Source organism: Diadema antillarum, unplaced genomic scaffold (genome assembly GCF_040938485.1).
Source record: "Diadema antillarum isolate AM-2024a unplaced genomic scaffold, OU_Dant_1.0 scf00000137, whole genome shotgun sequence".
NCBI classification, from domain to species: domain Eukaryota; kingdom Metazoa; phylum Echinodermata; class Echinoidea; order Diadematoida; family Diadematidae; genus Diadema; species Diadema antillarum.
Window position 1 is genome coordinate 658600 of NW_027271026.1, and position 18323 is coordinate 676922.

Sequence of the window (18323 nt, forward strand, 5' to 3'; positions counted from 1 at the left end):
ACAGAAGGTGTGGATTCATTCAGTGTGCGTGTTGAATTGCATATCAATACTTTATTATAATACTGCCTGACTTTGACCACAATTTTATTCCCCGAACCCTGAATATTCGGTCTTTGAAAATGACAGCTGCGCGCATTTTCACACTACCAACCCCAGGTGGCAAAGTAATTCGTGGTCAGATAATCACTGCTTGCCAGATTTTACCTGGTATTAATCGTACAGACCGCTTGGCATCGATAGCCGTTGACCTGACGTGGAGTTGACGACGGATCACGCTGCTCTATTGATTCTTGGATCAACTCCGCTACCGCAAGTGAAAGTGCTTCATTTCCGATACAATAATCACCGATTAACATTATGTGCACTGATTCATGAAGAAGAGTACGCTTCCGTGGCTGTGACATTGGTTCTTGACGTCTATTTGTTCATTGGACACCTGGTTAGCATTGCCCTTGGGCGAAGAAACATGTCCCTGTCATTATCGACAACCTTTTTTTTTTTCCCATCATTTTTAGGAAACTTGAAATATCGTTTTTATTCCGATCCCTAAACTCCATCGTAACGCATTGTGATTCAACTAGCGAAAGCAGCAACGAACAAAAGTAAAAAACAAAACTCAAAACAAAACTAAGCGAAAAAGACCATACAAAACAAATAATCAAAGATAAAAGAAGAAATTTATCTGGTATAGTCTGAGTGATAAGACGTTATTGATGTTGTTTTGATAAGTATTTTCACTTGGTATATTTGACAAAAGTTGGAGCGTTTCCGGTCGATATTTGTGAAACATAAATTAGTACGTCAGCGAAGGTGGATCTATTACTAGTATTTTTCCTATGGGACACATAAATGCCGAAAGTATAGCCCATAGATTGAGCCAAAAATATATCCCAAACGGGGAAAAAGACCAAAAAAAAATTGCCACTGTCTTTGTTGTTGATGTTGTTGCTATCATATTATATCATTTATGATAACGATGAAAACGATTGCCCCTAAAACACCGGAAAAACTCCCGAAGTGCCGGACGTGCATCGTTTCCATGGCAAGCGGTGGCACAATTGAATCACGCCTGTTTTGGGATTGTAATGAATATGCCATTTGGTATTCATCATTGGCTCGTGTGGTGTATACATGGCTATTTACCAACGATATGGGAATGTGCAAAAAACAAATCTTGATCAGCTAGTTTGAAAGGTTTGTGAAGACCATATTTTTATAATATAGAAGTTTTAACAGATGGGCTGGGCGAGTCCGTCACGGATTTAAAAATGGAAATGGATTAACAGATATCTCACAAAACACGCACATCATAGTATTCAGGCACACGCAAACAAACACTACAGTCACAACTAAGACACCAGTATACGTTTTACCTCGTATGTAGACAGTTTCGATATGGTGTTGTGTTGCATTTTGTTTTGTTTGTTTGTTTTTGTTATTCTCAGTCTCTGGCACCCCCCCCCCTTCCCTTTTCCTGACAAAAAGGCATGCAGACCTAATGTAATATCTACTTACAGGTGTTTGTCATTTTGTTTGTTTTTTGCTTTGTCTTTTGTAGATTAAAGCTTTGTCATCATGATCCGAATCGGGATCCAAATGAGTTTCATTCATATTTCTATTCGGAACAAGAGATGAATTCTCTGTAGATAGGATCAGTCCTGCCTGCGTTTATTTCGCAACTAAACGTTTAATTTCAAACATTTTTTTTAAATCTATATGATGAATTATTTTAAAAATTGTTATGATTAATTAATTTTGTTTTGTTTTGTTTAGGCAATAGGTGTAAATGTAAGCAGCTATTTCAATTGTATTCATACTGTGCAATTACTTGACCAGAGTCAGGTTTATAAATTGATGAATTAAACAGATAAGATCCAACTGGAACAATGCAGTTTAAGTGAATCTTTCAACTTTTATCGTTACTAATTTCGGGAGATAGGGAGTAGCTACCATTGTGATTCTTTTTTTTTTGCCTGCAGCATACGCATAAAAGCACATTACTTGTTTCTGTCACTTGTATTTCTGATCAGCAAATACCGGAAACTCTGAGTCAGATCTGGTATCGATATGTCAGACGATCATTGTTTTTTGGCGAATGAGAATTGGCGGCCTTCCAGATGACGCACTATACACTGCAGTTTGGGGTTTGGACTACCGCACTTACGAGGGCGTGAGCAGGTATTTCTACTTTGGCTGCGTTTCGAGGACGCGCCGCGGATAGAGCAGATTACGCAATTCCCTTATAACATCGATATAGCTGCCAGAAAAACATCAATCGTATCACAAATGTTTGGCTGCTAGCATGGTTGTTACACCACTCTCGGATCTTTCTCTCGTCTAATACTCTGCGTGTGAAACGAAAGTAGACATCACTGCTGTCAACATGATGCTTTCGTGTCTTGCAATCATTGTCTTGATGGTAACCTGCTCCATATGGAACACTGGATTCTGCCAGCCCATCCTGGGACCTGGACTAGAGACAGGACCCAAAGACACAACAGTTCGTGCAGGGGATCCGGTAGAACTCATTTGTGATCTCGAGGACGACAACGAGAGAACCGTTCTGTGGTACAGCTCCCAGACTCACACCTACATTAGCAGAAATGATGTGGTGAGGAACCCCATGCTTCGAAATCGTATTGCGGTCGACGTGAACTACACGGCACAGTCCTACATCCTGCGCATCGAACCCGTCGAGGAGTCCGATGCCGGGACATACGGCTGCTTGATCGCAAGTGGACTGAGAACGAAGCTGCTGGCCTCGGCTCGCCTGACTGTCACACCGCCCCCAACGAGCACACCAGTATGTGACATAACATATCTCCCGCATCTTCCTGACTCCGGTTCAAGCCAAGAAATGGATGTCTCCTGCTCGTGGCAGAGCAACTACACGGGCGTGAAAGTGAAGCTCTTCGAAAATGATACACTGATTACGTCTGACATTCACTTGAAAGGACGCGTGATTCGTCGATTGAAAGTGGATGACCCTCCTCGAAGTGCAACATACCGTTGTGAGGTTTCTCTTCCTGATCTTGACTGGATAAGTTCTTGCACTGTGGACACGCAGCAAGACCCATCGGTGAAAGTTGGAATAAGCCCCTTGTTGAGGAAGACAAGTTTCGATTCGTCAGTGAAGCTCGATTGCTACGGTGAGAGTAGAGAGAGCATTCGCGACTTCTTGTGGAGAATTCCTCTTAACATGTCGTACCACACGCTGGAGACGCATCACTACGGTAAGAATTTCTCGTCGTTAGAAATCAGTGGTCTGGATCCGAACGAGAAGATGGTTGTTGTAGAGTGTCTGGTGTTCACAGAAGGAGGCCTAAGTGAGACGGGTGTCGCTGTGGTGAACGTCAGACCCAGATACCACCCCTTGAAATCCTCAAGAGTGATTATATCACTGCTGGCTTGTCTCATGCTCCTATTGTTGATAAGCGCCATTGCTATCTGCCACGTTTGCACCCGTAAGAAGAAGCCCAAGCCTATTTCACGGCAGAGACTTCTGGCGCGTAAAGGAAAGAGCGCCGCCACTGTATACGACACGGTTGCTAAGTACTACCAGGACGGACATCTCAGCATGCACTTCGACACGGAAATGTCCGTTTTTCCTGAGAACGGCGTGGAGAATGAAGAGGCCACGACTTCTCGCACTTCACACAAGAGATCTGGGAGTTTCCGCTCTGCACTCTACACAAAGCCATTGAAACTTCCCAAGAAGCTCAGTCGGTCCAATAAGTCCTTCAAATCGTCCTTCAGAAAAAAGGCTTCGAGGGCATCCGCGCAGACGACGAGGTCCGGGTCGGAATCCGACGTGCTCTACGAAAATCTGCCGCGAACGGGTTCCATTTCGTCAATGTACTCACGATTCTCGACAGCGAGCGTGTCATCCGGGCAAGGGCTAAATGGTCACCCTGCTCCTATTGTTCATTCCGCCGCCGAGAACATCTATGACGCAGATCCCATCAAACACTCCTACGTCGACTTCAACAAGCGGCTACGCGCCCAACAAGAGCATAATGACGAAGAACATGATTACCAGAGTATTGATGACGACAGTGATTTTGACGACGAAATTACAGCTCAAGAGAATTCGAGGCCGCTAAACTACGCCGAAATCCAAGTGCCTAAAAAAATGAAAAAAACAAAGTCAAAGCCAAAGCCAAAGCCGAAAGTGAAATGGGCAGATAAGGGTGTGGTTTACACGGAACTTGACATATGAATTCGCGCATAACGTCAAACCAAATAACTGGTTCGAATGCCATAATGACTTAAGCGGTATATTGATTTGAAAGGACGTATCGCGTGACGATACCATAACATTTTAATACCGGCTGGACACTTCAATCGAATACGTTGAAGTTTTTCACTTTGCATTCATATTTTGGCATATTTTGCTGAATGAAACGATGCATTGATTTGAATGAATGATATGGACGAGCGAGAGGGCGTCCAATGACAATGCAGTGTACATACACCAGGTGTTGCTTTACTAGTGTTAATTTCGGTGCACAAATGATCGAGTACGTTAGATCATCCTGAAGAAAACTCAAGTATGATATGGACGTTCACCAGCATTCGAGATTCGAGTCTGTAGATAATGTCATGGTCTGTTTGTATTTTCGTTTATTCATTTGTCGTTGGGTCTGTTTTCTTTGGGGGGGGGGCGGTTTTCGGAGTCAACGTGGAATTTATATGAATATCCGTAACGATGCACTTTTTTTATTCATGCAGTTGCCTACAGAAAAAAAGACCCGGGGTTTTGATGGCATTTCAATGTTGGGAGGAATAATGATTAACTCCTGTAAGCATTTCCTTTCAAGCAGGAAAGACTGCAGTTCTATTTCCTTTTCCCCTATGTTCATATATCAAGTCAAGAACACTGTCTAACACGGAAACCTTTACAACTCGTGTTTTAAAAGTGTCTGATTTTGTTCTTTATGAAAAAATTAAATGGAATCAAGTGATGGGATAACCATAAACAAGCACAAAAAAAAATCGAAAAGTAACCCTCATATTTCAATCTTAACGTCACTATCATAAATGCAATCAGCTGACGGGATAACCATTAACAGGCAAAAAAATAAAAAGTGACCCCCATACTTCCGTCATGTTATGAAAGGAAATAACAACTAATATCAATTGTAACTCCTATCACTGGGTTAACGAAGAATGTGACACTATTGACTTGCCTCAAAAGTCAAGATTTTTGTCAACGTCTGTATACACGTTTACACGTCAGAATGTCTTTATCTATATCTTTTATCCATTAGCAAGTGTGGATTCAGGTGTGCATGTTTAGTTGTGCTTGTGTGTGCGTGCTAGCGCGCGTGTGTGTCGGTGGGGGGGGGGGGGCTCTTTCCCCCCCCCCCCCCACTTTTTTGCATAATGCATAGGAATACATAGAGGTCTAACCACTTGTCCCCCCCCCCCCCACACACACACACACACACGAGCACACACACCCCGGAAGTGCCCCCCCCCAAAAAAAAAAAAAAAAAGTGGTTAAGCTTTATTTGTATTTTTTAATGCCGTTTTATGCCGGAAGTCGTACCAGAAAACTGCCGCTGAAGGCCTTTTCCTTGTCAGCTGATGAAACCCAGAAATGGCACCAGACATATAAACAGCCCCCTCCCCCTTTCAAAAATACGGCGCGGTTCTGGGCCTATGTGATTGCGCTTGCCTGAACAATTCATTCATGCACAATAATAATCACACTGTTCGCAATTATCAAGGTTCTGTGCACATAAAAGAAAATGAGTTGGAGTTTTGTTCTTTAATCATGAAATCGAATCTAGGCTAAGTAACATAACGCGAAGGAAATGCAGTGCAATGTATACTACCATTGTCTTACAATAATTATCCAGACTGTTCTATTATTGTTTGTATGTAACCAATGTTTTCTTTGCATCGATTTTATGGCATTTTAAGTAAAAATTGCTCTCTACGTTTCTACTCTGATGTGACAACTGGTCACAGCAAATAAACATTCCGATGTAGAACATGTTGATTGATATACATGTATTTCTGTAATTCCAATGGCAGAACAGGACACAAGGAGCATCAATGTATATTCAGGATGACTGTGGCTCTGGAGTTAAGACTAGTGTCATATTGTAAGCTCATTATATCAATAACTCTAAATGTATATGCAAACAACATGTTCATATACATATGTACAGTGTATATACTTGTACATTTCTAGTATATATCATATGCATCGTACACGATATGTACATGTATGTAGGTGAGCATGCGATCGCATTTTTGCTTGTATCTTGTAGGTTATAGAGTCTTCAACAAATGTTTTGTTTGCAAACGTTTTTGTCAATCGCTATCGCCATGAATGATGATCATCGATTTTCACTTTTGAAAAGTTTCTATGACAGGTCATATTCTTATCAACAATATCCTGGGCCTTTATAGTTAAAACAAATCATTTTCTTGTAGTCAAAGTTATTGTATTCTACGTTAATCGCTGAAACAAATAAAGATTGCTTCAAAAAGAAGACGAAAAAGGAAACACCATAGAGTCAATAACGATTACTTATCATTCAGTCATTCGCACAGACGCAGAGTCGTATAATGTCATTGAAGTAAAAAAAGGAAATCTTTAAAATACAGACTTTCAAATACATCTTTATTTCAACTCCTTGTATCATCTATGACGTTTTTTTTTTCCGAGTAAACATAATCTAATACTGCACCACGCTGAGCAGCTTTGAATATTCAGGTGATTAGACATGGCAAGAAGTTTCGGAGCAAAGCGACAGTTTTTTTTTCTATTATAAGCTGTGACATAAGAACAGTATCTCAAAAAATTGTAAAAACTTCTTAAATGCCTCGAAGGGAAAGGCTTTAAAGTGGAACCTCGCTATAACGACTACATTGGGCATGTTGGGACCACAGACAATTTTTTACAGTGTACCTTGCTTTATCAGATTTCCTTTTATATCACGACCAACCAACCATCAACAACAAAAACATTTCTGGTTCGGACTCGCAAAATTACTTTGTTATAATAGGGTTTTGTCATATCTGACTTCTTTATTATAATTATAACGAGGTTCCTCTATGTACTTTCAGTCTAAATTTATAGATGTAATCCGTGTGAGATGAGAACAGCGCTTACACGAGCAGTGAAGATGATGACATATATACTGGAATGACAGGATACACGGTGCTTGAAAAAAAAAATGTGTATACACCCCGGTCAGGCCAACTTGTCTGGTTTGGTCACTATGGTAATATCACTTGGCATGTATAACAAGAACTCCGGTCTGCTCGGATCACACACAAAGGGGCCAACTCCGTAGACATGTAAGAGTTTTATGTTTACCTGGTATTCTGTTCATACAGTGACGTCAGAACATCGAGTGAACTTTCTGTGACAACTTGATAAATTGCACACTCCTCCGTTTGTTTATTCACCGTTATGCTACACACTCGTGGAACTGAGTGTATCTTCTCACGAGGAACAATGTATTATCCACAGTGAACACTCAAAGTACTGTTCCTAGTTTTCTGTCCTTACATGAAGAGAAAAACATGAGTCTAAGAAATGCAATATTGTTAGCATTCACTCACGGGGAGAACCCCATTTTTTGTGTCCCTCACAACTGTTTCGTTTCTAGGTTTAAGATTCCACACAAGATGTCGACAGGTCGAAACTTCAACCTGAATGGCGTTTCTTGAGCCTTTTATTAATTTCATGATCTGATCCTGTTTGACTTATTTACGGGAATCAAAAGTGCTCTGAGAGTCAAGAAGACAGTGATCATCCTAACAGTAAGGATCATAAGATAAGAGCAGCTGGAGAGAGGAACGGTCGAAATTAATTCAGTATTTTCATTGTAGTATTTGTGACATAAAGAATTGAACGTTCAACATGCATTTTTTTTATTGTTCCAGTTTTCGTCTTCATTTCTGTACCCTCTTCTCTAGGGTTATCTTGCTTTCCCTTCTATTATTCTTGATTTATTGTATGTCAACTCAATTATTGCAAATGTCTCACGAATTAGACGTCAAGTTAGAATAACCATGCATGCAATTATGAATTTCACATGCGCAGACGGATAATAATATACCACGTATTCCGGTCGCACACGTGCAAATTACGAAATAGACAGGCATTCAAAACACACACATACACACTTAAACATATCCTCATGAACACACACGAGGTCTGACTGAAAGCAAATACGCTTTAATTCTGCAGTGTTCTAAACTCTTTTTCAATCATTTTCAATCAGTTATGTAAAAGAAAATCCGTTTTGCCCACTTTGCGTATTATAGCATCCACACACTATTTCATTTAAAAGTCAGCAGACATTATATCATTCCCCAACACAGTCTGAAAACAATATATCTTCCTTGCTTCATGACAGAGGACATAAGAACAGGTTATAAACGGAATCTTGAAATTAATTCGATTATTCCTGAATGACTGTACAAGCGAACATGAACAGATCTGCTTCATTCACTCGTTCGCATGTCCTAAAAGACGCCAGACAGTTACCCATTTTACCCTTTAACCAAAAGTATTGGAAATTAACACGAAATATATATATATATATATATATATATATATATATATATATATATATATATGAAGAGTTTGTTCGCAAAAACCGATAAGTCCATTTTTGAAAGTAATACCTTTTGAATGATATATTGGTCACAAAGGTACATTTTTGAAGTTATGGTCAAAAGAAGCAAAAATTGTCTTATTATTCTCTTTATTTTTCTTGACCTTTAATCGCAAATATCTCCATTTGGCAAATATGGACTTATCGGTTTTTGCGAACAAACTCTTATATATATATATACATATATATATATATATATATATAATAAAAGGAATATTATAGCGTAGAATGATCAGACATAGGTTTTGAAGAAGAACAGATAGAAAAAGAAAGAAGATATGAACGTTCTAAAGTGGCAAACGTATCCTCACCGTTGAAAGTCTGTGTCATAAATGGCCTGGTTTTGAAATGTTCAGATCATGGTCATGGTGCCTTTATCGACGTCAGCTATGACCCCCCCCCCCCCAACAAAAACAAACAAACAAACAAACAAAAACAAAAACCGACACATTTCATGGTACGCCTGACAACATCCTAAATTCGGAGTCAGTTTGCGCTGAACTACTCGGAGATTTTGATATACGAGACGAACACTGTGTACATATTACAGTAGGTGCAGTTACCCTCGTATTATACATTTATCCTTATTCTATTTCAAAGGCTCACCTAATTCGCACTTCTCGAGTCTTACATTGAAAGAATGTGACAGAAACAGAAGATCTATGCAAACCGTGGCATCAATCATTATCATGATCTACGAGTAATTCGGAGGTAAAGAAATAAACATTTAAGGTCCAGTTTGATATCACTGACCACAACAGAAATGTCTCAAATGAAAAGAAATAGCGTGTTATAATGTAGGCCTACCCATGTATTTTTCACAGCCTTGTCGCTCATTATAAAAGCTTAAGAAGGGTAAAAGCAGTAGAAGTAATTGTAATAATAGACAGAGTACCTAATTGTAGTAATAGTAGTAGTAGTAGTAGTAGTAGAAGTAGTAGTAGATGTAGTAGTAGTAGTAGTAGTAGTAGTAGAAGTAGTAGTAGTAGTCGTAATAGTACTAGTAGTAGAAATAGTAGTAGTTGTAGTAGTGTATAGAAGATAGTAGTAGTTGAAGTAGTAGGAGAAGTAATAGAGTAGTTACTAGTAGTAGTAGTAATAGTAGAAGTAGTAGCAGTAGTAGTAGTAGTAGTAGCAGCAGTAGTAGTAGTGGTAGTAGTAGTAGTAGTAGGACTGTAGCTGTCGCACTGTATTGCAGTAGCAATAGTACAGTTAGTGCAACAGGGTTTCATAAAGGAAATGTTCAAGTAGTGGTAGTAGCAGCAGTGAAAGTAGTAATAGTGCGAATACATGTAGTAGTATTTTTAGTTGTAGTACTAATGGTAGACTCTTATAGTAAAAATGATGGAAGTAGCAGTAACAGAAATATAGACATAGTCATAGTAGCAACAACGGCGATTGTTAGTATACTAGATATCAAGCAGAAGTGCTGGTTGCAGGAGTCGGACTATCGGTAGCTGTAGTGGTAATATTGTACAAAGGAGCAGTAGTCGTTATGGTAGTGTTGGTGGTAATTGTGATATAGATAAAGTAATGACAACAACAACGATTGCACACAAAAAAAATACGGAAAGATACGACTGTGGCAGTGTAGCAGTCCATGGTCAAAGGATAGGATAGTAATAGTAGGGTCAGACGTCCGCCTATGGTACTCACTGACTGGCATCAAGGACTATTCATTATCTGCTGTGTCAAGTACATTGTATAGCTTTTGTACCTTCTCTAAGCACGTGTGAAATTAGACAAAGAAGCAAATAAGAAAATATGCAATAACTTAAATAGTAATCGCAGTGGGTGTATAGTACTTGTAGTGGAGAGTATGGGCAAAAGTCTTGGGCAAAAGAGAGCATTGGAAAAACCTTGATTTTGAGTAGGTTCGACAAATTACATAATCATTTATATGTCCTTAGACATCAAATGTGTAATTTATCTCAAATTGACTGTTGTGTTAAACGGGTTCTTTTTTTTCGAAATCATATGGAATGTAAAATTTGTACGAAAATGTGGAATATCGAACAAGAATAAAAAAGTAAAAGAAAAATGAATAGATAAAGGCAGTATAGCATTTTATAAGAAAAAATGAATATATAACTTTATAAAATATAAAAACAGAATCAAAGCGGAAGTATAAACGTAAATTGTGACACGATTAACGGGGCTGCCAGGTCGAAGAAGGTAAGCTCATTATGATAATAAATATCACAAAAAGTCGAAGTAGTACGGTAGTAGTAGTACTACTACTACAATACTAGTAGTAGCATAGATAAACACTGGTTACAACGTTGTAGTTACGGTAGTACTATGTAAGTAATGAAATCTACAACGTAAAGGAGATCAAACTTACCAAAACACACACACACAAATCATATACTTGTACTAGGGAGTTTCATCGGACTAACGGTATTAGAAGTTGTATGTATCATAGATGGTCGGAATCGTAGCAGAAATAGTACAATTATATTGATACCTCTACCATTTCCACCCTCACTTCTACTACTACTACAACTACTACTACTACTACTAGTAGTAGTAGTACTCCCATTACCATCAATATGTGGTAGTATGGGTATAGATATGAAACAATACGCAGTGGGAACGATAGATTAGTGCTGTGATAAGTAGCAAATCATAAAACTTTAACACTGAAATTACACGACGTTTAATTGGGCTGTCAATCATCAGTCATTATCTCAATGTAGTGGGATGAACGAGAGTCGCCAGAGTACCAGTAGTATAGGTAATAATTGTAGTAACAGTTGTGGTTCCAGTGGTATAAGCGGTGGAGATTGTTGTAATAGTAGTGGAAGTATAGTAGCAGAAGTATGCTGGTAGTAGCAGTAGTAGTAACAGCAGCAGCAGCAGTAGGAGAAATAGTATAGTAGTGATAGTCAAAATGATAATAATTGCAGCGGTTATAGTACAGGGAGTTGCAATGGAAGTAATCTTGTTAACGGACAGAGAGAGGTAGACTTAGTAGTGGAAATATCACCTACTGCGATAGTTACAGTACTTGCCGTAGTAACAAAAAGTATGACCGACGCAGTGGGTGTATTGGTATTACAACAGCCGGTGATACAATTCACAATTTACCAGAAGGAGAAATAAACAAATTAAACGTTCTAATACTGTAATTTGTGGAAAACGAAAGGCATTAGCAGCAGTAGATATGGTCAATGTTGTAATTGAAAAAGTAGACACACTCATGGCAGAAGTAGGAGAAGTATAGCATTGATAGTAGTTGTAGTCATGGTAGTAGAAAAAAATAGTCGCAGTAGTATAGAAATAGTACGATTGTCAACAGACTCGATCATTATTCAAGTTGTCTGTCACATAGCCATTAGTTTTCCGAGTGTTCACACCCATCGACTGCTTATCTAAAAAAAAAAAAATGATCCTTTAAAGTTCATTGTACGGTAAATTGCATTCAGTATCACCTAAGATTTGACTGATGCTACATTACTGTTATGATGTTAACTAGTTGAGTATATCAAGAAATGGCACGATATATGCTCCAAAAAGTACGGTTATAAGAATCCCTATTACTTATAAGTTAATTTGCTGCAATTTCGCTAATATTCAAACACAAAAACTGCCCTAGATAGCGTGAAACTTTTTTTTTAAGTTTTGAAGTTAATCAGCCCTAGAGCTGCCATACCAGTCAAGACTTATAAACACATACATCACATGCAACTTGTCGCCAAAATCCAGCATTGGCTTGTGCCTCACGTTATCAGCTTTCAAATAAAAAGTGATCATGGAAATTATATACACCAAGAGTGACCAAAATTCACACAGATACAATAATATGCTTCATGTTAGCTACCACACAAAGAAATTGAAAGTGTTCTCTTTTCAACTTGCGACGAGTCATGTATGCCAAACATTGATCAAGTTCATCATGTCGCTATAAGCTATAGACGCTAAGAGTCATCTTTCTCACTGTGAGTGATCAGGAAATGAGGAAAATACAACTCGATGTCCAGTGAGTGTCAGTATTCAGTCGAACTTTAACACTTCCGCTGTGATTTTTGGACGTCGATGAGTAATACGATGAATGTTCATTTTTCCTGCTGGCATCAGAATGTACTCTCGAAGAGCGATAAAATGCACTCAGTGCTGGAGATTTTGCGTCAATACAGATGAAGTTCATCACCCTTTTATGATGATCTCATCCAAAATCCAACGACGAAAAAAAATAGCTTATATCGGAATTCCCATTCTGGTTTTCCATTTTTTTGCTTTGCACAAGATTTACAAGATGTCCTTTGCGACATAAGACGGCATCACTTTTTCATACGGAGGTCTGAAGTCTTATAATGATCGGATTTCTGATTCAAGTTTGACTCTGTCATATTCTCCAAACGGTGATTCCATATGTTACATACTTGTAAGGAGTTTCACGGTTCTCCTCAGGATACCGTTACTTGTGAGGTACCTGTAAGAAGAGTGTAGATGGGAAAAAATGAATTAAAAATGATTAGACAAAGAACTGTAGTTTCGAAGTTGTAAGTTTGAGATTAATCAGCCCTGCCGTGCCAGTCAAGACTTATAAACACATGTTTTCATTCTTATACCACTGTATAGTATTGCAATCTTCATAGAGGTGTAGCATATTTTATGACATTTGAGCTGTGGTATAATCAAACGTTTCGCTATGAATAAAACCACAGACATGCAAAACAAAAACCGTAAACATGCAAAAACATGTAAAACATGCAAAAGTCATATCGTTCTCTAAATTTTTGTATATTATGCAAATGTCATATTGTATATTTTTGTCGGAATTGAAATGAAATGAAAACTCAAATATCTATGCATAATTAATTATGTAGTTGTCTTTCCCTCTGCGAAACGTTAAAATAAGAAAGTAATGTTAGGATGAGGAGGACGAGAATAGTAAGTAGAAGAAGAAGAGAAAGAGACATGGAAAGATGAAATGCGTATAATAGTGATTAAAGTAATAATCTAAGAAATAATGAAGTGAAACTGATGATAACAGTGATAAGACGGTGATGAAGAAGAAGAAGAAGAAGAAGAAGAAGAAGAAGAAGAAGAAGAAGAGCAGGAGGAAAATTGGATGTATTTATCACACAGGAATGAGACTACTAGTAATAGATTGATACCATCTTGATTATGCCATTGTGGTGGTTTTGGAAACATAAGTCTTACTTGATGGTGCGCCGTCGTTCACTAGTCTCCCTTTGATCCACTGGCTGTTTCCTCCATGGTTGGCGTTGCCATGGCGATTCACGCTGTTGTTGAGATGCGGATGATGGTGGCCGTAGCCCTGTTTCGCGGTCGGGCTGGACTTCACCGACCACCGCATGATGTACGTGGACGTCTTCTGGTCGTGGCCGCTCTGGCTCGCCTCCAGGCGACCGATGAAGATGGCGCAACAGGATGCGCACATGCTGTCGAAGTAGTGCAGGTTGCAGCAGCCGTAGACGAGGGGGTTGAAACAGGAGTTGGAAAGTCCAAAGAGAAAGGCCACCTCGTACGCCACGCGGTGACTCATCCTATCGGGGTGTTCGGATTGGTTCCAAATGTAGATCATCGTAGCCAGGACGTACGGCGTCCAGTTGAGCACGAAGGCCAGAAAGATGGTGATAATCATGCGAAGAGTGCGATGCTGGGCGCGCATGAACAGACGGGAGCGAGCCTTTCTCTGCTGGGAGATATTATCTTCGGCGTCGCTAACGGATAAACCTGACATAATAATGTGAAATGAATCACGAAATATGATGTTATTATAGTTTGAACAAAATAACTTTCAAATGAGATAAGTGCCACAATTTTTACTTTTTGATATGTTTTCTCAATTTCTTTTCATAATTTATTTCCTTTGGAATTGCTTACATTTACTCTACAAGTTTTTGTACGTATGCATTGTCTATAATAAAGATCATTAAACAATGACTAAAGCAAGCATTTTGTTCGTTCTTATATAAATTGAGTATCCATTTCACATTATGTGTTATGTAGTTTCTTGTTCTTTTTGGTTGTTGTTTAAACATATTGGTATTGATCGTGTGACAAAGCCAAACTTCGTTGTCATGTTTTCAAACAGCAATTGGAAGTATAAAGAAACGAAATAAAAAGAAATATCACACCGACAGAGAGACCGAGAGCTGTTTTCAATCATAAGGTCATGATTCAAATCGCTTGATTACGCAACGAACAGTTGTGCCACTGAGTTTTCTACAAAATGGATTATACTGCATGTATGACGATGGTGAAGATGTGATGAGGACTACAGTAATAAGAGTGTATAATGATAACATTGCAAACACTTTACAAACACTATGCACATGTATACATTAAAAAAGAATCCAGTTATGTTTTTTTTTTCATTTTCTTACTCATTATCACATCTATTTTGTTAATGTGCGTTTTTGTAATTATTACAAATATTTTCTTCTTATATACTGCATATAATTTTCTCTGTTTATCTGATGGAAATGAAAATAAATTTGAACTTTGAACTTTGAACTGTATCACGATGATTTTTTTATCATAATGATAATGATAACAAAGGACACCATTCAAAAGCAATGCTATAGCGTTAAGGAAAAATGGAAGTATATCATGACTTGTCAAAAAAAATAAAAACACAGTACAATAAGATTTCAGTTTACATTTGAAATGCAAATTATGAAATGTAATGAAATTAATGTTGGAAAGTGACAACTGGTTCAAACACCCACCCTTGAAGCTCTCTCTCCTAATCTTAATGAATATGGCTATGTAGGCAGCAAACATAATGTTGAGTGGGGCTACGACTTGTACGAAGAGAACCAGCGTGGTATATATTTTCCCGCCCAATAGCGTCAGCTTCCTAATGGTCACACACTGGTAGAATACCACATGAAAGGGTGCCCTCTCTGAGTAGAATAGCGGCATCTACGGCGGGAGAAGGAAAGTCGAACAAAATATCGTAAGAATTTCAACGAAAGAGAGAGGGCCTTGAAAGAAACAAACATACAATAACGTTGACAAAAGTTTTCATGTCTTATCTACCATCTCATTTCTTGTTTCTCGTCATAGAGCAAGTTTCCATTTTATCATTGTCTTCATAGTCATTCTGAAAAAAAACAACCTTCGTAAACTTTCGAAGGTGTATAATTGATTCCGCAATTACATGCAATTAAACAAAACGAAAGTAATAGCAAATATACAATCACTAGAAAAACTCCAAAGAAATATAAGTTCATAAGAATGATCATAAAGATATGTATTTATAGATGTACTTGCGCGCAGTGTGTGTGTGAGTGAGAGAAAGTGTTTGTGTAAGCACGAAATATTCAACAATGTTACTTTTATTGTTTTTTTAACCAGTCCAGTAAATTTGGCAACTCTTGAAAAGTTACTGGCCCGACAGTGATTTTTACTGGTCTGGGACCGTCGGACCAGTCGGCCAGTGTTAAGCGTTGCATATCATAAATGAAGAGACATGTGCACATGCGACTGTGTGAATGAGCCTTCTTCGTTTGACGCATGTTTTGATACACAGGCGACATCTGCTTCAATAAACCGTCGGTGGCCCTATAAATGTGAAGCATGAACACGACAACAACGGCTGTCGGTTAGATACATCATTCGACAGCATATGTACTCAGATACAATATGCCTCGAACGCAACTGTAGAACAGCTTATTCCCTCCCCCCCCCCCCTCTACAGATCTCGTTTTTCATTTTTGTTTGTTTGTTTTGTACTTGTCGTTGTCGTTGTTGTTTTCGTCTCTGAGAAGAAAAGCTTAAAGTAAAAGATATCATGTGGGCAATCCAAAATCCCCTTCAGAAAGGTCAAATTTGGAGGTACTCTCACAGTCGGTCTCACACGGGGTAACGATAGGGAATTTTCCTCATTTCCTCTCCGGTGAGTCGGTGTGTTTGATTTCCACTTTAAGGGTGAGCGACAAGCGATGAAAAGACCAAACGAGCAAACTCGAAGAAACGGTCATCTCTTTCTTCTCTTACTCCCTGTCATTACTTTTCTTTTCTTTTTTTCTTTTGATACCAAGAGTGATCCTTTCCCCCAATGCAATCGCGGGAGAATCATTCTGATGGCTGTGAGGTCCAAAAGAACACACCCTTCGTTGTGTTGAATCGTGCCATACGTCAGAAGCGCGCGTCTTCATTATGCATGGCAGTGAAGGTGAGAACACGCTGATTATTATCTGCTTAGCAAACGGTTTCTCAAGTTACCTGTCGATCTAATATTTCATAACTGCCATTTTCGGCGGAAATGTCTAGCCCATTAATGTTTTCAGATCATTTAAGGATGTGACTGCATGTGTTCGAATGTTTGTGCACCTAGATATGGGACTGACACTGGCCTATCTTAACTGGAAAACACAAGTAAACAGGGCTTACAGTATCGCAGTGATAGCTACAGGGGGAATAAACGTATGGAGGCAGTGGCGTAATGATTATCATCCCCAGCGGCACTACACTATGAATTCGTTGCTGTTTCTAAGCTATCAATACTAGTAGTAGGCCCTACATGTACTAGCATAGCTGGGCCACAATGCCCTATCATGATCCAGTTGAGAGGGACTTGCCCCACCCCTTACGCACAAACACGTAAACACATATACGTCTATGTTAACACACTTTTTTGTTTTTACTTGATGTTAATTGATTTCATTCAAACCATACATGAATTAACCCAATCTGGGTGTAACATGAACAAAAAGATAAATAAATACAATTGAAAAACACAAACAATACATTTTTTTTTTCAATACTGCAAATAATCTGTCTTCAACATGAATAACTCGATTATCAATCAATCCCACTGATATTTTCTTCACGAGAAAATATTGGCATATGCCAAACATGATGCCAATCATAATCTATATCCCCTAGATATATCAAGTCACACACAATAAAACACACACACATACACACACACACACACATACACTTGATGTTGAACGTGAATTTCAGATATCTTCTTCATGCCATTTTTACGTCCGTCGTGATGTGTATTGTTTCCTGTCCGCGCTAAGAGTATCCTGCCTCTATCCCTTGGTAGAGGCCTGTTGATGACGATGAATAGCTTCCTCTTTTATCATGTTCCAATTCACACACCCTTGTCTACCACTACCCATGGTTGATAGCAAGATGCAAAAGGCATGCTCAGTGGAACGCCGATCGAGGACTTTAGAGGAAGGGAAGCTGATGACTCTCAAACACATAATCGCCGATGGATGACATTACAGCCTTGCTTCGATTAGTAATGTTTACAGGTATAAACAGGAAAACAGAAAACAAAAACTGGGTATTTCCAGTATAGGACTTGTATCATTACTAGTGGGCATTGCAGTCGTAGAAGTCTTAATCATAGTATAGTCCACTAGTGAAAGTATAGTAGTATGGTGATCTAGTGTAGTAGTAATGTTTGAAGCAATAGTAGTGGTAGTAATGATAGTGGTATATTAGGAGTGATAGTATCATAGTCGTAAAAGTGCCTCAAGTAGCTCCTTGGTAATATTAGCAGAATAGTCGAAGAAGTATGGTATAAGTAGTCGTAGGTAATAGCAGTAGAAGTAGTAGTAGTAGTAGCAGTAGTAGTAGTAGTGGTAGTATAGTAGTAGTTGTAGTAGTAGTAGTAGTAGTAGTAGTAGTAGTAGTAGTAGTAGTAGTATAGTAGTAGTTGTAGTAGTAGTAGTAGTA

At 38.7% G+C, this 18323-nt stretch overlaps 1 protein-coding gene across 1 annotated transcript; it reads right to left on the reverse strand.

The window, feature by feature from the left end:
- Positions 1–13003: 13003 nt before the first annotated feature.
- On the reverse strand, positions 13004–15545 carry LOC139721063 (mesotocin receptor-like). The gene is made up of 3 exons (XM_071632393.1): positions 15350–15545; positions 13815–14351; positions 13004–13080 (listed from the first exon to the last, which is right to left on the reverse strand). Exons 1-3 carry the CDS (start codon positions 15543–15545, stop codon positions 13055–13057), a joined length of 759 nt encoding a protein of 252 aa, XP_071488494.1. The 3' UTR covers positions 13004–13054.
- Positions 15546–18323: the final 2778 nt, after the last annotated feature.

Coding starts and splice junctions, on each gene's coding strand:
- LOC139721063 (XM_071632393.1), bottom strand. CDS start 15,545: ATGCCGCTATTCTACTCAGAGAGGGCACCCTTTCATGTGGTATTCTAC. Junction 14,352..15,349: donor TAGGAGAGAGAGCTTCAAGG/GTGGGTGTTTGA, acceptor TTATTATGTCAG/GTTTATCCGTTAGCGACGCC. Junction 13,081..13,814: donor GAACGACGGCGCACCATCAA/GTAAGACTTATG, acceptor CTCTTCTTACAG/GTACCTCACAAGTAACGGTA.